At 47.6% G+C, this 25,987-nt stretch overlaps 1 protein-coding gene across 1 annotated transcript; it reads right to left on the reverse strand.

Moving 5' to 3' along the window:
- Positions 1-378: 378 nt before the first annotated feature.
- ERGIC3 (ERGIC and golgi 3) lies at positions 379-25,987 on the reverse strand. Its single transcript, XM_082065215.1, has 13 exons — positions 25,856-25,987; positions 25,696-25,766; positions 25,024-25,111; positions 23,074-23,193; positions 20,001-20,094; positions 18,862-19,027; positions 16,603-16,660; positions 11,147-11,178; positions 10,431-10,527; positions 8,665-8,729; positions 4,509-4,645; positions 3,531-3,586; positions 379-1,107 (listed from the first exon to the last, which is right to left on the reverse strand). The coding sequence occupies exons 1-13, from the start codon at positions 25,941-25,943 to the stop codon at positions 1,028-1,030; spliced, it is 1,152 nt and encodes a 383-aa protein (XP_081921341.1). The 5' UTR covers positions 25,944-25,987; the 3' UTR covers positions 379-1,027.

Consider the following 25,987-nt stretch of genomic DNA (forward strand, 5'->3'; position numbering starts at 1 on the left):
TATAGAACAGCTTTCTCTGCATTATCTGACCCCATGCCTGCCATGCTCACTGTGCGCTGCTGGACCAATCCCTTGGACCAAGCATAGAGTCAATACCAAAGCAAATCCAGACCTGAGATATAAGAGTAATGAGTCCATTTTGCCTCAAAATGATGCAAGAATTCACAATATTTTACTCTTCCTCATTATTTTCAGTTTTCTCCCAATATAACTTCACATACCAAGCACTTCACTCACTCGGGTAGATCATTAAAAAGGAAAATAAATGCATCATCATCATGGTATCAACAAACTTTGCCACGATGCAGGTGTGTTTCTTAATCATTATTTCCAATTCAGCACCAGGATTAGTTCAAATAATTTAATTATTCTTTCAAATGCTGTACCAAAACACACAGAGGATGGACTTTATTTTGAAATATAAACAGAGAGGAAGTGAAAAACACACTCCAATTTAAAAATGAATTAAAACTCCACTTTTTTTTTTTCCTGAAACATTAAATTGCATCTTTCTTAAGAGGAACCTGGAGCAAATGCATCGCCCCCCGTTCCGTAAGCGCATCCCAGTTGCCCAGGACAGCTGGAAGGAAAGCGCGCGGGATCGGGCACATTTTCCCAGGGGTCTGGCGTACAGCATCAGAACACTCAAAACATGTTTAGGGAAAACTAGAAAGCTGGATGGTGCTGCTAGAAAGCTTGTTTGGTGGCAACCTGAATCCACCCCGGGTCTGGAGGAGAACAGAACGCAGCATCTCCAGCAGCCCTTTTGGGGAGGGGTGGAACCGGCTGAACATGGACTAATCCAAAGGGGTTTTTACAGTAGGGTCTGCACAGCCAGACCAGGTGGCCAATCTTTATAGCAGCAAAGTTCAAACAGTTCCGTCCACAAATTAATGCCGAGGAATGACGGGGCAGTGGTCCGGGCCATCTGGTAATTCCAAACCTCTTCTCTTGTGCATCACTTGTGTTTTGAAAAACCTGTTTAGTTCTCCTTAGAGTTTTTTTGTGGGGTGAGATCGTTGCTTATTTATATTGTCTTCCCAAGTTCAATTTTCTTCTGGATGGCACGCGCTGAGTGATAGATCAAGGAGTCAATGAATCCTGCAACTACAAGGAAAAAAACAGATGAAGCCGGACATGCCTCAAAGAGAGAACAACTCCCAGGGAAAGAAACGCAAACCCTTCTGTTGGTGGAAAGGAATTCCAGCTCCCCCAGACTAAACAGCTGCTGCTGCTGCTCAGAAGAAATGACTCCTCATCTCATTAGGACAGACAAGATCCAGCTTGCGGGGCAGAGGTGACCCTGCTTCCCAAAAAAAGCTCTTACAGAAGTAAAAATGAGCCAGGCCGAGTCCCCTGTGTTTACTGAGGAGTGAGAAGGGTTTGCAGAGGAAGCTGATGCTGAGAGCTCGGTGCCACGTCACGGCCTGACCCGACTCACCAAGGGCTTGTCTCCCATTTCTTGCCATCTCACAGTAACCTCACAGGTGAGCTACTCCACCCCACGCTGCCCACTAAGGATGCTCTTTATCAGAGACCACAATGTTCCCCAGCGAGGACACAAAGCAAAACAAACCCATGCCTTTAGTTCTTCCTGTAGGATTTTGCCCAAATCTCTCCAGCACTGGAGGAGCCTGTTATTAATAATTCAGTGCTTGTTCGGGACCACAGGGAAGCTCGGAATGGGTCTGCTGCAGCACAAACCCCGGACAGCCCTGCGTCTCCCAGGACAGGAACCCCAAGCTCCTGCCAGGGAGGGAACATGGGCTGCCAGCCAGTGATGGTGTTTTCAACACCTTTGTGAAGCTCTGGGTTCTTTTTTCCTCTATTCAACACCTTAATCTAAGGAATAAGACACTACTTGGCCCTGCACAAAGACACACAATTCAATACTACATGGGACCAATATTATTCAATATATTAATCCATGACTTGGATGAGGGAATAGAGTGACTATCAGCAAGTTTGCTGCTGACACCAAGCTGGGAGGAGTGGCTGACACTGGAAGCTGTGCTGCCATCAGAGACCTGGACAGGCTGGAGAGCTGGGCAGGGAGAAATTTAATGAAATATAACAAGGGCAAGTGTAGAGTCTTGTATCTGGGTAGGAACAACCCCAGGTTCCAGTATGAGTTGGGGAATGACCTATTAGAGAGCAGTGTAGGGGAGAGGGACCTGGGGGTCCTGGGGACAGCAGGGTGACCATGAGCCAGCAGTGGGCCCTTGTGGCCAGGAAGCCAATGGTACCTGGGGTGGGTTAGAAGGGGGTGGTCAGTAGGTCAGAGAGGTTCTCCTGCCCCTCTACTCTGCCCTGGGGAGACCACACCTGGAATATTGTGTCCAGTTGTGGCCCCTCAGTTCCAGCAGGACAGGGAACTGCTGGAGAGAGTCCAGCACAGCCACCAAGATGCTGCAGGGAGTGGAGCATCTCCCGTGTGAGGAAAGGCTGAGGGAGCTGGGGCTCTGGAGCTGGACAAGAGGAGACTGAGGGGGGACTCATTCATGGGGATCAAGATGGAAAGGGGGAGTGTCAGGAGGATGGAGCCAGGCTCTTCTGGGTGACAACCAGTGACAGGACAAGGGGCAATGGGTGCAATGGGTGCAAACTGGAACACAGGAGGTTCCACTTCAATATGAGAAGAAACTTCTTCCTGGTGAGGGTGGCAGAGCCTGGCCCAGGCTGCCCAGGGGGGTTGTGGAGTCTCCTTCTCTGCAGACATTCCAACCCGCCTGGACACCTTCCTGTGTAACCTCATCTGGGTGTTCCTGCTCCATGGGGGGATTGCACTGGATGAGCTTTCCAGGGCCCTTCAACCCCTGACATGCTGGGATTCTGTGATTCTGTGATTAAAAGTAGCAGCTAAAATCGGAACTTAGTCTTCTGTTTATTACTGTAGAATACGGAATTACTGGCCTTACCACTTGGTCTTTGAGTAATGCTTCAGATGACTCTTTTTTGTGGTTGTTTTGCCCTAAAATTATCCCTATTTGTGGAACCAATTTGATGCTGCAACACAAAAACCGATACACAGCTGATGTGGTCTGTCCTCTAGAGTGTAGAGTTTGAACGTGGCATATGGCAGCAAGCACTACAACCCGGCTGTCAAACCTCATCAGTGCTAGAGGGCACCTGCATTCCTCATGAAAATAATCTTTGAAAACCTTTCCCTGAGTCAGCCATTGAAATTAATACAATCAAGTCCAGGGGTCCCATCAGCCTTACGATTGCCTTCAAAGGGCCGAATGTCATTTTAGGACTGTACAAATGTAACTGCTACTACATTTAAACAGTCCTAAAATGACATTTGGCACTTTGAAGGCAAGAACAAGGCCATCTCAGAAGTCTGCAGTGTGAATTACCATCTGATGCCGCTCCCATGGCTCTGCAGAACACACTATATTCCCTCCTGAAGGCTGAAATAATCTCTCCCCATCAAATAGAGATTTATTACTAGCCATGCAGACTTTAGAAGGAGTTAAGATGTCAAGTGTTTACACTTTAGAAAGAAAAAATCTTGAAGGGTGCAATACCTGTAAAGATGCCTCCAACGATGGCACAAACTCCCGTGAGAAAGTGAGTGAAGGACCTAGAACGGGGAAAACAATTGGAACAACCAGCTCAGATACCAATGTCAGATAAGTAACTGTTAACTAATAAAAACTAACAATTATCTTAATGTTCATCACAGCACATAAGTATACATTATATAAATATTAATAGCTGAAAATTACCAGATTTAACAATAAAATAACTCCTGCTGGCTACAGAATAGAGTTTGGCACTGAGAACTTTACTGAGCAGCATTAGAGCAGCGTGTTCTAGCGAGCTCAATGGCAACCTTGGGAGGCAAGCACTGAGTTGATAAACCTGAAGGATGGCCTTTTAATCCCTAAGATTTTATCCACTCCTACACAGCCAGAATGCACAGCAGGCTGCTCTACCACAGAAACTAAATCCCTAGGCATATGTTAAGGTATAGACATTGGCTGTCCCTCGTTATGATCCCAAAAGACAGGACAGGTACAGCTCCTTCCATTCCCCTGCAGTTACATGCCTGTGACCAAAGGAGGATCCAGAAGGAAGAGGTTGCACACTGACTACAACATGCAGAGAAGCAGTATCAAATGCAGAATAAGTAACCAGGGTGGATCAGCATGGGTGCTGCTGTAGGTGCTGCTCTAGTCTTCCCATTAAAAAAGACTTTGAGCAATGAGTCTGAACCGAGAACCATTATATCAGTCTTCTGCCCACTGTGCCAATTTCCTTTCTCTGTTTTGACACTGGATTAAAACCCCAAGATAATATCAGAAAAACCTCAATCCCTTCCAGATGATCACCCTGGGAGGAAGGGCACCCAGGAGTGCCTCTTCCTCACCGCCAGCTGGGAAGGGGCTTGGACGGCTTTCAGGCGTTTGCACTGTCCTGTCTAATCGTGGAGGCAGTTCTAAACTATGCAAAATGTCAAAAACCAGCGGAGGGTGAATGAAGCAGATTGACACATCTCTTACCTGTGTTTCTCTGTCAGCTTCACCATCATGGGCGAAAGTTCGTACAGCACAAACACACCAGGCAGACCCTGGTCTCCCAGTAGCCCATTGGCTATCTTCTCATGTCGTGTCACCGAAAACTGGTTAGTCCTCACCACCTAGCGGGAAACAAGCACAGGAAACATTGTTTTGTTAACGAGGGATAGGAAAGGCTACTAAAGCATGAGCTCAGTGAAACATATCAATGTAGCCCTTGTGAAGGGCCTGACAGTGTCACAAAGGGTGACCAAGAGCACCACCAGGATCAGGTCTGCCAGCTAAAGCCCCAGCCAGTCCAAAGAATGCGAGATGCCTCAGTCCCCAGGCTGGATTGTTTTGCTCTCTGTGGGCAAGTAATGGGACAAGCTGTCCCTCTCAGCCTCAAGCCCAAGTCCACGTCATCCTCTCCCAAAATGCAGTCCACACAAGCTGCTTCAGGGGACAGAACCGCTTTGAAAAAGCCATACGTGTTCAATCGTGCATAAAGGCAGGAGAGCGCCAGGGCTGCAGGACACAGACTGCCCATCTTTATATAAATGAAAACCACCCTGCAGCATTCTTCTGTGCCCTGCTGTTCTTCTACACATTGTGCATATCAGTTTTATCCTTAGAGCAAACAAATTGGGTTTCTTGTTGTGGTGGACGCACTCGACCCCCCCAGGCAAAGCAGAGCAGTTGGGTCCAGGCTCCAGAGGAGGGAAGGGCCTGAGCCGCAGCCAAGAACTCCTGCCAGGAGACCCACAGGGAAGCAGAACCGCAACCGAACGCCGGGGGCTGGTGGGCGCAGCGAGTCTCGTGCAGACTTTTCCTACCGTGTGCAGTTTGACTACGAGTCAACCACTTCATTCTACAAATACAACAGCCTGGATGAGCCACTTCAAGCTCTCCCTGCTAAATAAGTGAGCTGTATGGCAATGCTTTTGCTTACTCAGGGGTCAGCAGATGAGCCCAATTCAAGTTCAATATTAATCATTTAGCTTAAGTGGATGCACACCAAATGTAATGGATTATTTACAGATATAAGGTTGTATGACTTTTAATATACTCTTTGATTCATGTTACTTGGTAGACTAGATTTGCTCAAATTTTAAGCTTGTATTTACCAAAAGCAACTGCAGGCTGCACTAAATGCCCGCAAGATAAAGTCCAGCTTGCATTTTGCTGGGAAAAATGGAACTAACTGGGAAAACAACGATCCAAGGCTAACACAGGGACATCACAGACATCTGTGAAGCGCGGCCTCTTTTGCACTTTGCCGAGAAGAAAGGATTTATCCAGACAGAACGGCACCTTCAGGGATATGGACCAAAACCAATGTCTACAACTGAACAAAACAAAGGCCCACGTGGAGTCAGGAAAAAAGGGCCCAATGGGGAGCAAAGAACCCAGAGGTGAAATTTGGCTATTGGATTGAATCTGAGTGTGACGGTCTGTAAAGATATAAAAGTGTGTAGTTTTCTATGCTGGGGCAGAACTCCGCGCAGTACCCGGCCTGAGCCAGCCCTTCCGCTATTCTACTCCATTACATTTTTTATTTTCTGAAAATTTTGTTTCCTGAAAGTCTGTTTGGCGTGCGTTAGGGGCCTCGCCTCAAAGTTTACCACAGGAGCTTTAAAAATAGCTCTAGAGTGAACGGTTACCGGGGAGAGAAGACGTCTGAAAGTTTTCTTCATGAACAGGTACAGGCTCCTGGGGAGAAATTCAGCAGCATTCGGCTTGGCGTATTTTCCCCATGCAGTAAATAATAGAGTGAACCTGCCACCAACCTCTTTTAAGTCGCGCTTCCCTTTAAGAAATCTAAACATTGTTCTGCAGCAAGCAGAACCCTAAATTACACCCTGTGACACCTGTAAAAGGAAATTATGTTCTATGATCCCTAATAAGCTATTTAACACAAATTACGATCCAAGCCGAGAAGGATACTCTCCAGCCTCTTTACCAAATTCCACATTTCGGGGTTCCAAGTACTGAATGTATAACCCAGGTCCGGGACAAAGAATTACTGGAGGGAGTCCAGTGGAGGCCACAAAGATGCTGAGGGGTCTGATGAGGAGGGACTGAGAGAGCTGGGGCTGTTCAGCTGGAGAAGAGAAGCTGAGAGGGATCTTATTTATGCTGATAAGTATCTCAGGGTGGGTGTCAGAGGATGGACCAGACTCTGTTCAGTGCTGCCCAACGCCAGGGTGAGGGGCAACGGGCACAGACTGAAACACAGGAGGTTCCACCTGAATATGAGGAGAAACTTGTTTGCTGGGAGGTGCCAGAGCCTGGCCCAGGCTGCCCAGAGCGGGTGTGGAGTCTCCTTCTCTGAGACATTCAAACCGCCTGGACCCACCTGTGTGATCTGCTCTGTGACCCTGCGTGAGCAGGGGTTGGACTGGATCATCTCCAGAGGTTCCTTTAACCCCAACCAGTCTGTGACCTGGCAGCACACTTGGATCCATAGTTACTATAAGCATCATGGTGTGCATGGATTCCTCACCTGGTGACTGATAAAAAGCAATTCTTTTGACAGGAGAAGCCCTTCGAAAACTGAATAGCTCTACAGTAGAATGCGAGATTTCAGCAAGAGAAACAGAAACCCTGGGGGCTTAACGGCACTGGGAGGTGGCCGCAATAATAAGAGTTCAGATTAACTATCCCTTGTACTTCAGGAATTTCAATCATCTGCAGAAGCATCCTGAATCCCAGCACAATGAGCTTCAAACATGGTCTGAAGGTTCTCCCAACATCACCTCATGGCATACAACTTTCACCAAACTTCCTGGAGAAGTCAGATGGGTCCTTTCTAGGCAGGGACTAGAAAGAGTGGTTCACATAAGGATTTATCACACAAGAACCGTGTCTTGCAAACGGCTTCAATCTTTAGGGCAGATGAAGAAATACAAACTACATCTGCATTTCCAGTGGATTCTGCTGGGTTGCCCTGCCCACACTGCCCCAGGACAGCTTCACTGCAAGGTCTGCATTCTATCTCCTGTGGCCATGTGGCTCCTCAGATTTGTGCTTCCTACACAGCCTTGGACATCACCAATAATCTGCCAGTGATTTACATTTCAGAGTGCCTAAAGCAACATAAAGGTTGCGTGGATGTGCAGCAGAATGTTGTTCTGATTGCAAGGGTATGTGGTACGTGCCCCAGTGCCCCGTGGGTTTGGGTGAAGAGCCTGAGGTGGCCATGGCTCCCAGCACTGTGGGGTTTGCACCGCCTTATAAATCTGTGTAAGACAAGGGGGTCAAATTCTGGCATAGTTTCATTCACATGGAGATCAGTCCATCAGTCCTTGCACTAAACCAGCCCCAGAACCACACTTGGGTTTCACCTCAGAGGAATCATGTTTGGCACCTGGCTCTTCCTCACTCACAGGGTTAGACACGTACATAGGGTAGCACCAGCGGGGAAGTCTGGAGCTGCTGCCTCTACTGGGGTTTTCTCTGCAAAAGAAACGTAACAGCTTACATCTTCCTTTTGCCCTAAGAGTATGGGAGCCCAGAAATGATAACTGACAGGTCTGGTTTGGTTGGGTTTGGTGTTTAAAAGAGGTTCTCCATAGCTCTTGAGATCCCCTGCAGAATGACAGCAACGAAGATAAACGTTTCCACATGAATGAAAGAAAACACAGCTCTTTCTGCTCCCTCAGGCTGGTTTCAGAAGAGAGCATAAGTTTGTCTCTGTTCTCAGGATCTTTGTCTCACCCAGGTATCTCCTCAGTAATTTATTTTACCTGTCCCAAAAACAGATATATTCTGAAAGCAGAGCTGGAAATCTAGTCACACCATTTTGGAGGCTAAAGAAGTCTCTACATTGGAGACAAGCTGATCTTGGGTTATTCTCCAAAGAACATTTTTAGCATCTCCTTGCTGCTTTGACTTCTCCTGAGCATGCACGAGGAGGGATTCATGAGGGAACAGGATGAACATGCATGGTCACTTTGACTGAGTCTGAGACCTGTATCATCACTGCTGCAATGTTGACGATAACATCACACCGTGGACACTTACTCTTGCTGGGGTGGTTACAAGAAAGTTGAACAGATTGTGTTGCCTCCACCAGAAGTCAGATATGGTCAGTGTCAGGATATGAGGAGACAGTTTGCAGGCTTTCACTTGCCAAAGAAATAAGGAAAATGGTACTTACTTCACCATCTACTTTCATATACACTGTAGGGACCACTTTGACGAAATACTGAAACATCATGGAAGCTGTGAGCAAAGACAGAGAGACACAATCAGTAACACGTGCTTATTCTAGCACATGAAAAACTTTAACAGCATAGCCCTAAGAAAACATACTCAACTCTAAATGAGTATCCTATATCAGCTTCAATTAACACTACAGTTTATTACCATAGGAGATGAAAAGGACCATCTGGACCAGTGAAGAAAATAAAAATACATCTCGTCCTGCTGCTCAGACCAGCCTGTTCCTTCAGTTCTCTTAAGGATAATGGAAAGCAGGAGTCGTTTTGAAACCTATTTTCTATGAGATTCCCTAGAGGAGAAGACTATTAATGCATTTCTAGAGAAGAAGTAATTCTCATATATAATATCTTTAGCTGCTCTGCAATAAACATAAATTTGTCCTGCAATCTACTTCTCCGACTTCTTCTCCAGAGCACATCTTCGCTCTTAGCTCCTCAGGAATTTGGCAGCTTGTTCTCCGAGGCCCAGAACAGAAACCTTCACCCTACAGAGCATCTGACCAGCCAGCTCCAGGCCCCTGCCCGGAGAGAATAATTATGGCACCATGACTGTATCGAGCATTCTAACACTTTTTCTTTTTTTCTGTATTTTATTTTAAGCACCATCCTTTGATTTGGGTATAAGAATCAAAATTGATGGTGGAAAAGTTAAAAGAACAGATTCAGGCAGGATTAGCAGTCCTACCAGAACCTCAAAGCAAACAATTTCCTTCTCCAGGCTTTATCACAATCCAGCACCCTGAGTACCTGCAAGGACGAAGTTTGCAGACTTCAACAGAACTAAAAAGATAATAAAGTCTGCAGCGGCACAGAAAGTGGTACGGTGAGGATCTTTCATGAAGAATGCACACAAGCAGGCTTATGTGAATAAACTGACTGTAGTTTGAGCAGCAGTCGCATGGAAACTGGTTTTCCTTCTCTCCCCAGAAAACTCGAGCTCTCTTGAAGAGATCAGCAAAATTTCCACTGCCCTGCAGCTGCTCAGCTGTTACTCTTGGGTGGATGGAGCCAGGCTGACAACCAGGTGACAACCAATGGTAGGACAAGGGGCAATGGGTGCAAACTGGAACACAGGAGGTTCCACTTACATTTGAGAAGAAAGTTCTTCTCAGTAAGGGTGGCAGAGCCTGGCCCAGGCTGCCCAGGGGGGTTGTGGAGTCTCCTTCTCTGCAGACATTCCAACCCGCCTGGACACCTTCCTGTGTAACCTCATCTGGGTGTTCCTGCTCCATGGGGGGATTGCACTGGATGAGCTTTCCAGGGCCCTTCCGACCACTGACATTCTGGGATTCTGTGGATCAAGGCCAAGCAGACACCACAGCTTTCCAGCAACTATCAGTTAGGCTTTTTCCCCTCTATCCTGCATCTTCTGGTTATCTCCCACCACACGCAGCAGCCAGACAGGGCTGTCCCCGAGCTACATCCAGTGCAGGTGTTCAGCAATGCTGTGCTGGACCTGCTGCTGTGCATCCATGAACACCGAATAGAGATCTCTCAGAAAGGCCACAGAACCAAAACACCTTGGCAGATTCGTTCCAGATGAATGGAGGTGGCTGTTTGAGAACGAGCGCAAGGTTGAGGAGCCCACGTTCTACACAACGCTGTCAGGGTTCTTGTTAAAGACTGGGAACTTCGCTCTGTTCTCTTCTAATGCTTATTAATACAGGCACTTGAAAAGTGATTTCTCTCAGCTGGCTTTTACCTTGCTGTGCAGTGACATCCGTCCCATCCAGAGGGTTCACAATGCCTGGATAATCCCTTCCAAACGAGAGATGTTTGATGTAGTGTGTCATATTGATCTGAAAAGGAAATAGTAATAAACAACAGCACAACACCCCAGCGTGAAGATAAGGGGACTAAAGTTAATTATATGTATATTTTCGGAGTGTGGCTCTGGAACAGAGGTGGGTCCTCCCTTACTCTGCACATCCATATGGTAAACTCCAAAGCACTTGCTCTTTTTTCTTACTCATGGGAGATTCCAAGATGTGGAATTTCTCCTTCATCTGCTGGAAGTCCCCAGATCGCAGTGCCCTTCCCTCCCACCCACAGAGCAGGGTCTCCCACCCACAGGAGCACACGCTGTCAGCTGCCCTGGTGGCAAAGGAATGGGCATCACCCACTTCCCTCCCCAACAGATCCAGCAGCAGTTGTGAAAATGTCAACCTTGGAAACCTGGGAAGCACAGATGAAGGAGCAAGGCAGTCTCAGGAACTGGGAAACAGGCTTGGCAAGCAACACGCAGATGTCCCAGAACATACTTCAGAGCCCTGTGGGAAGCAGGTCCCAGGTTCTGCTCAGACCCATCAAGCCAAATCCGCTGTGTGCAGCACACCAGGATCCCAGGGTGGCAAAGGGAGGGAAACCCAGGAGGAAAACACACAAAGAGAACTACAACACTATCTTGGCAACACTTACGTTATCGAGTCCAAAGCTCTGCAGATCGTGAACTGTAACAGAAAAATAGTTTAACAATATAGTTCACACTGTGGTATCTATTTACCTCATTCTATCCTATAAGGGAGCTCCTCTCATTTCCATCGTGATCTAAAACGGCAAGAAAATCGCCTGTCTCTCTTGTTTGCAGTAGGGCATGTCATAGATGAAACTGCTGCAATTCCCCTCCTAACACAGACTAGCCACTGCTGGAGTGAAGTAACTTTAATTTGGGGTTAATTCGGATTGGGTATTTCAGTCCTCACCTGAATGTATTCTCAGCCTAGGGCAAAACCAAGATCCCACGGGGCAAGCAAGGGAAACTCTCCTGCTATCTCAGTCACCACCTGATACACACAACTCCTCTAACTACTGTAAAACAGAGGCACAACAGATCTAAACTAAGAGCTGAGCAGAGCACGTGCCTTAATATCACATGCAAGTGCCCTAAAGAAGCGATCAGCAGGTTTACTCAAAGTCTCACAACCATCTCAAAGCAGCCAGAGGCCGTGGTGTGTTTTAACAGGCAATTCGTGTGCTCAGGAAAGCAGAGCTCACCCTTAGCAAAGGAAAACACACGTCAGAAACCGTGGGCGATTATTTTAGGAGCTGATGGAGTCAGATCACCAAGTGCTGCTACACTATTAACCAAGATTAGGAATGCTGCTCCCTTGCAGGGTTTCTGATACACAGCCTGGCACAAGACTGCCTGCAAAGCTAAAGACCTGATTGAAAATAGCCTCTCCTTGGAAACATTATTTAACATCAGTGTTGCTGTGAACTCATTTTTTTTCCATTAGCATCCTTCAATAAAACACCAGAAGCTTTACTTGGATTTGTGTAAAACCCTTACTAAACCCAAAGATATAGATATGCAAAACAGCGAATGTACAGTTGGAAAACAAAATGCTAAGCCTAAACTATACTCCTCCTAATGCTCTGACCTAGGGAGAGGCCCTTGCATTTCACAGTTAAAATGCCCAGAGCCTAAGGCTGCAATCACTGGGATGAACGCGCTGGTTCTGCGCTACAAAGAGCTCAGAGCTGCGCTGGCTTCAGCCGTTCTGCTGCCGTCTCTGTCTCTGAGGAGCGCGCAGCCCGTCGCTGCCGCCAGCACAGCGCTGTGTGCGCCTGGGCCGGCAAGCGGACCGCAGAACTCGCTTGGCTTTGAAAAAGAGACTTACTAAAAAAATCTGGAAATAGATGTGAAATGGCGGGCAGGGAAAGAAGGGAGAAGCGGCCTCGGGTTACGCTCGGGCATCCACCACCTCTCTGGGCAACCTGGGCCAGGCTCTCGCTCGCAGCACTTACGACCGCTCAGGACTCTGTCAATTAACGCATTGAGACCAGGACACAGCTAGGACACCAGTTTTCAAACTGGGGATGAATTTTTGGAGGAAAACATCTTACAGGAGCATGGTGGCAGGAAGATGATGGGCAGCATAAGGATGCATTGTGAAGAGGGCACTGAGGCAGGGAGCAACAGAGAAAATGTAGTAGGTAGGGGAAGGAGTGAGCAAAGCCGAGAGCCTGCGCCCTCCAAGAGATGTTACTGACTTGAAACATCACATCTCAACCCGTAACGACCCTGATTTGGATAAGAATTACAGACCGAGGCAACGAAGGGAACCTTGTGGTTGGTGTCTACTACACGCTGTGCAATCAAGGGGAGCCTATTGATGAAGGTTTCCTACTGCAGCTACAGAAGCCATCACACTCGCCGGCTCTCATCCTGCTGGGGGACTCCGACCACCCCGACCGCTGCTGCTGAGACCTCCCTGTGGTGCTGGTCCAGCTCTGGGTCCTCAGCACAGGACACACATGGACCTGCTGCAGAGGGGCCAGAGGAGCCACAGGAATGATCCGAGGCTGGAACAGCTCTGCTGGGGACAGGCTGGGAGAGCTGGGCTGTTCAGCTGGAGAAGAGAAGCTCCGGGGAGACCTTAGTGCGGCCTTTCAGTGCTTAAAGGTGGCTGATAAGAAAGATGGGGACAGATTTTTACAGGGCCTGTTGCGACAGAACAGAGGGTGATAGTTTTGAACTAGAAGAGGGGAGATTTAGAGTAGATATAAGGAAGAAATTGTTGCCCCTGACGGTGGTGGGAGCCTGGCCCAGGTACCCAGAGAGGTGGTGGATGAACCATCCCTGGAGACATCCCAGGCCAGGCTGGACGGGGCTCTGGTGAAGATGTCCCTGCTCATGGCAGGGGGGCACTGGGGAGCTGGGAAGGTCCCTTCAACACAAACCATCTGTGACTCTGTGATTACCCTTAAAAAAAATCCAATAGTTTACAAATCCATGGAAAACCTCCTACTGAGTATTCTGAGATTAGCAGGGTTGGTGCATGAATTCCCAGGAGAAATTCTCCAGCCTGTTGTACAAATGAGATTAAATAAGATAATTATCCCATCTGACTTCAAAAGGCAGAAGAGTCTCCAGCGTGTCACAATGTCCCCCTCAATTACATTATCTGCACAGAGCGACTGATAATCCACCAACGTGTTATCTCCAACACTGATATATTAAAATCATTTAAGACAAAGACTCTCAACCTTTCCCATCTGGTGACTTCATTTACCACAGAAGAATGACCTGAAATAGCTCTCCTTTTAGCTTTCAGGAAACCTTCTCAAATCCCAGCCTAGATCAATAGCTCCTCCCAAAGGAGAGTTATGGGCACAGTAAGTAACAGAAATCACATTAGTTCTCTAGTAAACAGTTTTGGAAAATAAAAATGGATACGGCAACACTTACTCTCAACAGCGTGCACTGCAAAAATCGGCAAAGTAGGAGAGAAAAGAGACATATTCAGATCCTTACAATGAAAAGACACAGAGATTCAGATAGCGCAGCATTTAAAACTCGTACCAGAAAGGGGAAGAGAGACAGCCTTCTAGGCCACGTAAAATTACTCCCTAGCTAGCGAAAGGACTGATACATGGACAAGTAATCATTTAAAGAGTAACAGAGAAACAAAACTGCAGGATGAATCACTAAAAGCAAATATACAGTGCTATGTCCATACGTTAACTGAGCTCTAAAGCAGCATGCCAGATAACGATGCTGCTTATACTCAGGTTCTTTTTCAGTCTTAACAGTGAGGTCACTTTAGGAGCAAAGCTATTCAGCAGTGCACTCAAGGGTTACACTCACAACATACTAACATTCAAACCTGGGCAACAAGTTTGTTCTTAATCAGTCCCATGCTTCTTTCATCAGACCTGACGCACAGAGAAGGCAGCAAACCATGAGGTTGTTTTTGTCCATTCTGTTGCAAGATACCAAGAAATGTGAATACCTGGAAGGATGGGGTGCAGGGGAAATGTATGTTTGGATGGCGTACCTCAAATGAGGTTGAGCAGTCTCCTTTCTTATTCTGAAAGACTGTTGACATGTATTCAACACTGTGCATGGCTAACCAGTGTCATGGACTCACACCTCCTCAGAGATGGGCCTCCGAATCCTTCACACAGCAATTTCGAACCACTTGGCCAAATGCTGCATCCCCAGTGGTGCGTTTTCTGGTAGGGAGAAGGTATGGAGAGCCGTGACAAACGTCAGGCATTCCCAACAACCGGTATGGCGTGAGCCCTGATGGCTTATCAACCAGTGACAAAGGGAAATGTCACATTTGTGGTCTCCAAAACACACTTGATATAACCTGAAAACATTTATCCATCTGCCCACAGATGGGTGACACATTGCACCTTTCAACACCAAGACAACCAAACTCGGAGTTTACCAGCATAAGAAGAACAGTCCTTAGCAATGCTGAGGCTGAAATAATAATCTCAGGCTCCAGCATTCAATGTGGGGATGAAAACAGTTGATTCCCTGTCAGATGCGACTCTGGCACAGAAGTTACAGGGAGCTCACACAAACACCCTCTGTGAAGGAATCCCGTAGAGGTGATCGAGCGGAGGATTTGGATCTCCTCCACACTGAAATAGTGGCCTTGACTGACAGAGACTGAGTCCCACATTATGTTTTTTCCAAGAATGCTGATGGGCAGGAGAAGAGCTCAGATGAGGAACCGGTATCTGCAGAAGGCCTGTGCGATAAAGACAGCCCCCAAACTAGTTGGGCTCCATGACAAGAACACAGGAAGAGGCTGCGGTCTCTGCAGTAAAACAGAATAAGCCTCACTTGCTCTTGGTTGCCAATGAGAAGATGCCAAGGGACCTAAAAAATGACAACCAGTCTTCAGTGTTCAAAACATTAAAAAGTATGTAAAATAAGAGAGGCTGTTAGGGATTATCCATAGTGCCCAAGGATGCCTTCAAATCGGTTCTGGCTGCCAAACAAATCTCTAGTAGAGATGGGAATAAACTCTCCCTTAAATACATGGGCAGAACATTAACGAAGATGTACAACTGACCCGTGAATGTGTGCTCTTAGAGAGCTAAAAGAGCTTCACCCATTTCTAGGCACAGCTGGGTGGCCCTGAGGAGGCAGCTCCTTTTCCAAAATCATCGTCTCAAAGAGCAGCTTGCTTGGGTTTCTTCTTTCCACAATCATTCCCACGAATGAGGAGGGAAACACAAAATCAGTGCCTTCAGAGATAACTTTGTTCCTCCAGTTGACCATGTAGGGTGTAAGATAACCACAAAATCTGGACCATGTACAGAACTTCTTCACCCACAGTAACAGTCACGGTCACTGAGAGTGTGTCCTTAGGACAGAGAATGTCCTGAACGTTGTCATCAGCATCAGCTTCTTTTCTAGGGAATTGAAGGAATCTAATGACACATTTTAATGAATCCTGAAAAGCACGAATCCAATAAAACACAATGGGCAACGTCTTCCCTAAAAAATAGTGAAGATGGCACCTCAGCAGCAGAATGGTCCAAAGATAATCTAAAGGATGGATGAGAAGCCTCAGCTTCCCCTTGACTAGAAGATGGCAAGGAAGAAGGAAGTGATATGATAACTAGATGACCTTTGAAGGTCCCTTCCAACCCAAATCGTTTTATGATTCTATAAGATATCACTATTGCTCTGACCACTGTGCATTTATATCTATCTCCATACTTGAGAAAGTCCTTTACTTCACTCCAAAAGTTCGGAATTGCTTTAACATTCTCCCAACACATTCTCCAAAATACCCCTTTCCAGAGATACTGATGTTCCGGTCCTGGCCTGAACACCTGACTTGAGGTTGTTTTACAGCAAAGTTTTGTGGAACAAGCGAGACTGAGAGACTGCCCGGAACATTCTCCTCCAAGCTCTTCCACACCCAGGTGGCGGCACCTCCAGAAAACACTTTTCTACTTGTTCGTGGTGGTTCTAAACCTCTGGAACAACACTTCAACAACGGCCTCCCCACTAAAGCAGTGCCGTTGTTCTTAGGGACAGCAATGCAAAGATATTCAAATAAAACAGTCAGATACATGTGAAAGCTAAAGGTCACCACAAGCACGAGAAGAAAATACTTTACCGTGTACATGAGACTGTTGGAAACTTTTTCCTGGTGCAAAGTGGAAATTTCCAGCTACCTGCAGGAGACAGTAATCTTTCATTAAATGGTCCGAATGTATAGAAATCAAGCAGTCACACTGGGGCTTGGATTTTTAAACTTCTGTTTAGCAAGACAGACACCAAGCAACTCATTTTCACAGGTAACCATCAGAAGATATCGTCCTAAAATAGACATTAATTTCCCCTCTTCCCCACAGGCATTTATGTGGAAAGCCACCATTACATACTAATGTTGATAATAATTCTATGCAGATTATTTTAGTGAGGGTCTCTTCCAACCAAAACGGTTCTATGATTCTATGAGATGCAAATGGAAAGAAGGAATTAAGTCTATTGGGAGGGAAGTGACTGCTGCTGCAGGAAATACAAAAAGGTATCACAAAAAGGGATTGGAGGAAGTGACTGAGGGGGAGAGCGAGCAGGGGAAAATCCATTAATACAATAAACAAAGGTGATCCTTTGTATGCATCCATGAATATAAGCTGCATGTGAAAATAAAGCTCTAAACCTATGAAAAAAAAAAACAAAAAAACAAACCAAAAAACCCCCCAAAACAACAACAACAACAAAACACCTCAAAAAAAAAACCCCAAAAGACAGTTAAAATTTCATCCTGGAATATGGAAGGGATACAGATATTAGGTGCTTTCCTGACACTTACTGGGAATCACACACACTCTCTCCTCGAAGAAGTGCTCATATGCTACATTATACCTTCCATATCTGTGCAAAACCTATTGCTTCTGGTGTAACAACTACAGACCCGATGAGAATGAAGACATTTCCCCAGTGACACCCACCCCTGGACCCTTCCTACCTCCAGCATCCCCCTCTGCATTGCTCCTGCTTATCACACGTGGTGTTAGAGGGTCCCCTAATGCTTTGGTACCCAGAATGATGCTCAAAACACAGCATCTGGCTTGGTGAGTATAAAAGGTTTACTTTCCAGAAATAATGAATGTGGTCTCCAGGAAAAGTACACAAAGGTGTAAAAAAACCCAAACAAAACCAAAACAAAACAGAGTTTGACTTTAAAAAAAATACTTAGCCTGGGCCTCACTTCTAGAATGTACTGGGGTTCATAACCTGCATGTCCGAGTGTTCTGGGTTTTGTAACCCAGCAAGCGATGGGATACTTACATAGTTATCTGATACATTTCATAACATATGTTCATACACCCATTGCAAAAACCACCTCTCTGAGCATTTCCAGCGTAGACAATTCCAATAGACTTGCTTCCACTGTTTCTCTAAAGAAGAGAACATCTTGGTCTCTCCAGCTCCTCTGTGGGCATGTTGTTGGTTGATCTGGCACCCTCACCATGAAGAAGTTTCTTCTCATATTTAAGTGGAACCTCCTGTGTTCCAGTTTGCACCCATTACCCCTTGTCCTGTCACTGGTTGTCACCGAGAAGAGCCTGGCTCCATCCTCCTGACACTCCCCCTTTCCATATTGATCCCCAGGAATGAGTCACCCCTCAGTGTCCTCTTGTCCAGCTCCAGAGCCCCAGCTCCCTCAGCCTTTCCTCACACGGGAGATGCTCCACTCCCTGCAGCATCTTGGTGGCTGCGCTGGACTCTCTCCAGCAGTTCCCTGTCCTGCTGGAACTGAGGGGCCACAACTGGACACAAGATTCCAGGTGTGGTCTCCCCAGGGCAGAGCAGAGGGGCAGGAGAACCTCTCTGACCTACTGACCACCCCCTTCTAACCCACCCCAGGTCCCATTGGCTTCCTGGCCACAAGGGCCCAGTGCTGGCTCATGGTCACCCTGCTGTCCCCAGGACCCCCAGGTCCCTTTCCCCTACGCTGCTCTCTAATAGGTCATTCCCCAACTTACACTGGAACCTGGGGTTGTTCCTGCCCAGATTCAAGACTCTACACTTGCCCTTGTTCTATTTCATTAAAGTTTTCCCAGCCCAGCTCTCCAGCCTGTCCAGGTCTCTGATGGCAGCACAGCTCCCAGTGTCAGCCACTCCTCCCAGCTTGGTGTCAGCAGCAAACTTGCTGACAGTCACTCTATTATTAGCCCCTTCCTACCGCTCTTCCTGCCTCTCCTGCTGAACCCCTTTAGGGGCACAAGTCCCCATGGAGCCCAGGAGTCATGGTGTTACTGTGCTACGAACACCTTAAGATGAGAAAGGAGAGGAACACCCCAACTCTGCCTTCTCACAGTTATCACCAGCACGCAGCAGGTTCCCAGCTAAACCCATCTCTCACCTTGTTGACCTCCAGGAAGCCATACACTTGGCAGCCCTCGTTCTTCTGCTCTTGCATTTTCTGGCTAAACCCTTCCCTCTTGCACTGCTCTATGGTATCGGGGTTCTTGAAGGCCCAGCCTCGCCGCCTGTACGCTTCTCTGACATCGTCACAAGTATTGCAACACCTGCAAAAACATGAGCACCATCTTACCATCTTCAGCGCTACAAAGAGACGCTCCACCTCAGGACATGAACCACTGGGGGAATTTACTTCAACACAGCAATAAAGCAAACATCAGGGACTGGATCCTGAAAGGTGGCTACAAAACCGACACCAGCGTCCCACAATTCTGAGCAGTCTGAAGCTTCCTTGTGTTAATAAAATTTCTGTTCCTTCTTTCCTCTGTTTTTAGGTCAAGACTGCCAACAGTGAAGGTTAATGGCAAACTTTATTCATTACTTTTCTACCTCTGGATAATGTCTTGGTCACTGGAACAAAGAGTTCCATGTTTTGCTGGACCAAAGGAAAAGCTGAAGGCTGGAATCACAAATCCCTCAAGACAGAAACTTTTCTGACAGATGAGACAAACCACGTTACTACAGAGACAATAATAGTGAAGGATAGTCCAGAACCTACGGACTATGACGGATCCATTCTTATGGGAATTTGCAGGTAGAACAAATGAGAAACACCAAATGACACCTGTAGTTTGTGCGAGTGACAGATGTCTGGTCTTTGCTCCCATAAGGATGCAAAGCCTGCAGCAGGAGTGAAGGCCAAACCCAGGTTTTATTCCAAGACAGCTCACATAACGGAGAAATAATTTACACAGCTCCCCTCTGGACACCAAATAACCCCTGAAAAGATTCCATTTGCTGAGATACAATCTTTGTGCTGCTGCAAAGGAAGTGCAGCTTGCACTGCCCTTAAACAGGCGTGCAGGCAAACTAGACAACACAGCTGTGCACGGTGTTAAGAATCACGAGTGCAGCTTCCAAAGGTATAACAAAACCACAACAGTTCTCATCATCCTCTGAACACGTGCCCAGGAGGATTTCATTGCACAGACCCTCACAGACATTTGGGAAAAAAACACACATGCAACATAACTGTATTAGCTCAAGAGCTAAGAGGATGTGCAAAGGTGTAAAGGTTACCGAATGTCCTCTGACTCTGCCCCGTAACAGCTCTCGCAGCGATCGGCATCCAAAGAATTTGGATCAAACACTTTTTCTTCTTCTTTCCCCAGCTCTAAAACAAAAGAAGATTCATAGTCATGAGGCACATCTAGAAATGCTGTCTTGCACTCTTGTTCTATGCACAATACCTGTGCCACACAAGAACGCAATGATTTTGTGTCAGAAGCCGCGGATCCTGCACCCAAAGCCCACCTGAAACAGTCACACAGAGCTTGCTGAAGTGGGAAGTAAGACCAAACAGTAGCATTTGTCATCTCAAGAACACCCTTCACAGAAAGAACCGGCTACCTGCAAGCCGGTCAGAATCTCACTTGCATACTAAAGTAGACCAAATCAGTAAACTGCAACTGACACAGGATCTATTACACAAACAAAATTTTCAGTAGCAGTCCACAGTGCATAATCCTGTCCCAGGATGTGCAGGGAACACTGTGATATATTGCTGTGAAACAAGATCAGAGTGGGCATTTCCCGAGTGGAAAACTGACAGCCAGTCTTCCAGTATGACGATGCTGACAAGGCACACCCGTTAACCATCGCTCCCTAGAAATCGCCAAGGAATCTGCACCTTCCTCATGCCTCAGCAACTCTGGCCATGTCTGCGCCACGTGTGCGTTGGATGTGCAGCTGCAGCACAAACTCATGGAGCTCCATGTTCTTATGAGCAGAAGGCTGAGGAGGCGAGAGCTGGTGACAGCTGAAACCCTCCAAAGGGCAGGAGATGCCTATAGAAAACTCCAACAGGACCTTCTTTTTGCCAAAACAAAGATCGAAGGTGTGCAAATTTTGGAGTTAGGAATAAGCGAGCCAATTTTGTGTCCAACATTTTCAAAAACATTGGCTCTTACAACAAGAGGCCCCCTTAAAACCAGGCTGTTTCAGCTCACAAATCCTGAAGGACAGGACTAAGTCTCCGGGGTTACCAAAGCCCTCCGAGGCTCGCTGCCCACGCACTGCTCTCTACACGCCTTGAAAAGGTGGCTCCTCGGATAACTGATGCTGGGAAGGTGAGAACGTGCATAGTCAGACACTGCTGAGGGTATAAAACCTCCTTGGGGCCTTGTTTGTTGAGATGGGGAGGTATAACAGGGGGATGGAAGTGAGTATTAAAGATGTCTGCGTTTTTTATTAGCCATAGCAAAATAAGATTTCAACTAAAAAGTATGAAATACGCACAAAAAAACCTCAATCATTAACCTTATTGCTTTAATTAAATATTTATGGTAGTTATGATCAAGCAAATAAAAACTTTTAGGAAAATATACCCATTATTAAACAATTGTGTAAGACCTTTGTCCTAAAACTTACCACATTCAAAGTAGTGGAAAGAGCTCTTAAGCATTCATTGTTTAAGAAGTGCTAAGGCTTTTAATCTTATAATTACACTAAAAGACAGCACCAGGAAGAATACAGCTTAATAATTGCTACGCTTTGTCGAAGTCATGATTCGCACTATTTAGCAAGCACACCTGTACAATGCATGGAGCCTTTCGAGATACAGCGACCAGCAGCAGCTTTGTCAGTGGGATCAGTGGCTGCCTGTTGAATTGTCTCATAGGCAGCATCAGCAGGTGACACACAATGCTGAGATACTGCAAAGAAACTGCAGTACATAAAGCTCCACATGAAGGGTTAACATGATCATCAACTTGCATGCAGATATGATACGTGAAATTGGAAAACTCCGTCCATGTGAAAAGGAATGAAATGGTAAGAGCCGCCAATAAAGAATTAAATCATCTACTGTCATCCAATGGAAATGAGTGGGGTGACATCCAAGCACAGAATGCAACCTACCACAAAAATCGTTACGTTATCAATCATTACGTACTTATGATTAGAAAAGGCCTCCAGATGCTACTCCATAAAATTTGGGTATGCTTTACTAAATGTAGGTCAATACTGCTGTAGTTGCCTTAAAATAACTAACTGTCACTGTTACTAATATAAACTGATAATCAGAGTTTAGCAAAGATGGGTGGATACTTCTGACCAAACTTGCAATGAAGGTGATGGAAACCAAACTAGCCATGTGCTTTTTCCAGACAGCAGAAGAAACTGCTGGTTGTATGCAACGCATCTGCTCTCTTTTAAAAGGCCCCTTGTAGATGAGAGGGTTTGCTCCCTACAAGCTTCTGTTCCTTTCCACAGCCTCCGAATACAGAAATGCTGCTCAGTGACACAGCAGCAAGAACATTATCACCACATTCCTGTGACAGGAGAAACTCTGGTACCTGCTTGTTGTTCAGCTCTTGGCTCAGCCTTTCAACCTCAAGAACAGAGAAGTTAAATCCAAGCGATACAAATCAACAAATTCAGTTCATGCTGACACAAGAACCACACTGTCCCCCAGAAAAGGCACTAAGGAGCTCATGTTTTGGAAAGGAAAAGTCAAGACAGTATTACTGTTAGACTGCAACACTTTGTCAGAATCATTTCTGGTTTGTATCGAAGTACAACATAACATGCATAATAACATATGAGTCATAACATGCAAAAAATGTAGAGGAGAGGTTTGTGTAGCCAAGGAGCACTTACTACAGCTTGTAACCAATAAATCAACTAAAATATATTTATCAGGTATGCATTAACACACACAAAGTTAATGCGGTAAGGGGCAAGTTGAGGCTTGAGGGTCGAGTCACTGGGGCTTTCCCAGTAGAGAGGGTCTTTCCTCAGCCAGGTTGTCCCACTTGTCAGTCCACTGTGATTCCCAGATAAAACCAAAGTCAAGTTTTGCCAGAACAGCTGCTCAATTTCTAGTGATAAAAGACCATTAACTCAGCAGCTTTATACCTGAAATGCAGCCATGACACCTTATCGTAATTTCAGAGGGAGCAGGCAAAGATTTGTCTTGCAAAACTGGTAAGTAAATAGGAGTTTGTCTAATCTGTCAGTTTAATAGATTTGTGTGCCATAAACTCTTCAGGAGTTTGTGGTGTTCAAATGCTCTTCAGCTGTCACTTGTTCCTGTGAATCTCAAAACAGCCATACTGTGATGGAACGACTAGGAAAGTATCCATCATCTTACCGTGTCTCTCAGCCTCTGGAGTCACACGATTGCCAGCTTTATCCAAACGTTGTTTAAACAGATTGTGCTCAACATCCAGCTGCTGCTCTCCTGCTACGTCCATGGCATCGATGCTCAAGTCTGAAACCAGGGAGCAAGGAAAGTGGCCTATAAACACACAGCGGTCACGGCCTGTGGCCGGCTGGGGAAGCATCCACCCCGCAAAAACACAGCGTCTTTCAGCCAGGAGGATAAGAACGTGACAAACCGCAAGACTGCGTATGGTTGGGGCCAGGTGACAGGGAATAAGATGCACATTGCAGCACCCCAAAGGACCCTTCCAAATACAGGGTTTGGTTTGGTGTACAAACACTGTTTCCAACTGCCACAGAAAGTGTTACCCTGAAAGGAAATACACTTAAGGTAAAAAAACAAAACCAAACCCCCCAGAGCCCATAATCATTTTCCAGAGTTAAGCTTAAAATTGGTCAAAAGCTGCCTCCTACATCTATGCCCTCACCCTTTCCCCTTCCACATCAGCACATTTCCTTGTGATCCCTTTGCACAAAGAAGAATGAGGAGGTCTGTGTTCTCGGCCTGGCGTCGAAGCACCATGGCGCACTTGCTGCCTACATGCTGTCTTCTCAGACCGACAGCTTCTCTGCACAAAACAGCAGAGGCTGTCAGTCTCTGTGGCCTTCCCACACCTTTTAAATGTGAGGAAGGTAAAGACTGATGATATCTTGGGTGGTCAGAAAGACTTCAGACTCACTACAGTTAGAGCCCTGTACTTATCTGAAGAAATTATTACAACAGATAGATCAGCGGACAGGTGGACAACATGCACAGCAGTAATCACAGCATCCCAGAACGTCAGGGGTTGAAGGGACCTGGAAAGCTCATCCAGTGCAATCCCCCCATGGAGCAGGAACACCCAGATGAGGTTACACAGGAAGGTGTCCAGGCGGGTTGGAATGTCTGCAGAGAAGGAGACTCCACAACCTCCCTGGGCAGCCTGGGCCAGGCTCTGACACCCTCACCAGGAACAAGTTTCTTCTCATCTTTCAGTGGAACCTCCTGTGTTGCAGTTTGTACCCATTGCCCCTTGTCCTACCATTGGTTGTCACTGAGAAGAGCCTGGCTCCATCCTCCTGACACTCACCCTTACCCTACACAGCAAGACTTGAAAAATTTCCATCACTTCAGCCTGCAACTTTGCTTTGAGTTTAGTTAAAAGGTAATCAGATTATTAACACTCATTCTGATGTTGAAAAATTTGAAGAAAGGTTATCATGTGGCATTTGCATTACAGTCAGAATTTAAGTACAAAAATAAAGGAGAAGTTGTGCCTCATCAAGTAACTTCCAAAGGAGACTCTAAAGTTCTTCAACAACATTACAGTCAAAACTCGAGTCCCAAGTGAACTCTGTGCCAGCTTTCTCAGGATTACTGAGCTCTCTGACAAAGTACAGCACCACACAGAAGTGCAGTAAACAGTCTCTACCCCAGCCTCATTGATAATCTAGAAAAACCCCACTGGCAGCGCCGGCGGAAGCGCCAGCGGCCCGGCCGCAATCACTGCGTCCCCCCGGGCCAGCAGCGCCCAGCAGCCGTGCAGCAGCAATCACTGCGTCACCCCGGGCCAGCAGCGCCCAGCAGCCGTGCAGCAGCAATCACTGCGTCACCCCGGGCCAGCAGCGCCCAGCAGCCGTGCAGCAGCAATCACTGCGTCACCCCGGGCCAGCAGCGCCCAGCAGCCGTGCAGCAGCGCCCCAGCAGCGCCCAGCAGCCGTGCAGCAGCAATCACTGCGTCACCCCGGCCAGCAGCGCCCCAGCAGCCGTGCAGCAGCAATCACTGCGTCCCCCCGGGCCAGCAGCGCCCAGCAGCCGTGCAGCAGCGGCAGCGCACGGAGCCTGCTGGGCCCCCGGCGAGCACCCACTTCATCCCCAACATTCAGAGGTCTGACTCACAAGCACAAGGCATATGTGGAAAAATAACATCTAGATTGATCTTCAGCTTGTCTCCCCTCGATTTGTCAACGTACAGTTCCGGATGAACCTAGGAACAAAGGAAAAACAGAGTCCTGTTTCACTTGGAACCAAACCAAGAGGCCTCTTTCCCTCCATTGCTCTGGTTCAGGAGCCGACTTTTAAGACGTGGGATGTGCGAGACACCTGAGCTGCTGCCTCCCACGCCTTCCACGGTAGCTGAGCGCTTCCCTTCCTCAGACTTTTAAAACACGTAACAGTTTGGGAACCTCAGCATTTGGGGTGGGGACGGGGGTTCCTGCGCTCACTTTCTGTTCTCCGCTTGCAGGCGGCAGAGGCGGCGCGGGGAGCCCCGCACGCGCTGCCCGCCCCAGCCCGGCTCTGCGGGGCGGCCGGGGCCGGAACGAGCCCCGCACGGCTGAGGCTGCGGCGGGGGCGGCCGGGGCCGGAACGAGCCCCGCACGGCTGAGGCTGCGGCGGGGGCGGCCGGGGCCGGAACGAGCCCCGCACGGCTGAGGCTGCGGCGGGGGCGGCCGGGGCCGGAACGAGCCCCGCACGGCTGAGGCTGCGGCGGGGGCGGCCGGCGGCTCCGCGGGGTGCGGGGCACGGCAGGGCCGCCCCGGGCCGCCGGGCTCCCCCCGCAACGCTACTCACCTCCTTGGCGAGGTAGTACTGCAGCTCCGAGAAGAACAGCAGCACCATGATGAGCCCGCTGACAACCGTCACTGCGGGGAGACGAGAACCGCGGTCAGCCCCGAGCCCGCTCAGCCCGCCGGCCCCGCGGCCCGCACGGCGCCCCAGCCCGGCCGCTCACCCAACGCGCCCCCGCACGTCTTGACCCGAAAGTCTTCCAGGGTCTTGGGGAACGCATCGAACCGCTTCAGCCGCCACAGCGAGTCCATGGCGCCGCGCGGCCCGGAACCACACCAGCCTTCCGGGGCCGGGC

Source organism: Streptopelia decaocto (genome assembly GCF_964273445.1).
Source record: "Streptopelia decaocto genome assembly, chromosome: 14".
NCBI classification, from domain to species: Eukaryota; Metazoa; Chordata; class Aves; order Columbiformes; family Columbidae; genus Streptopelia; species Streptopelia decaocto.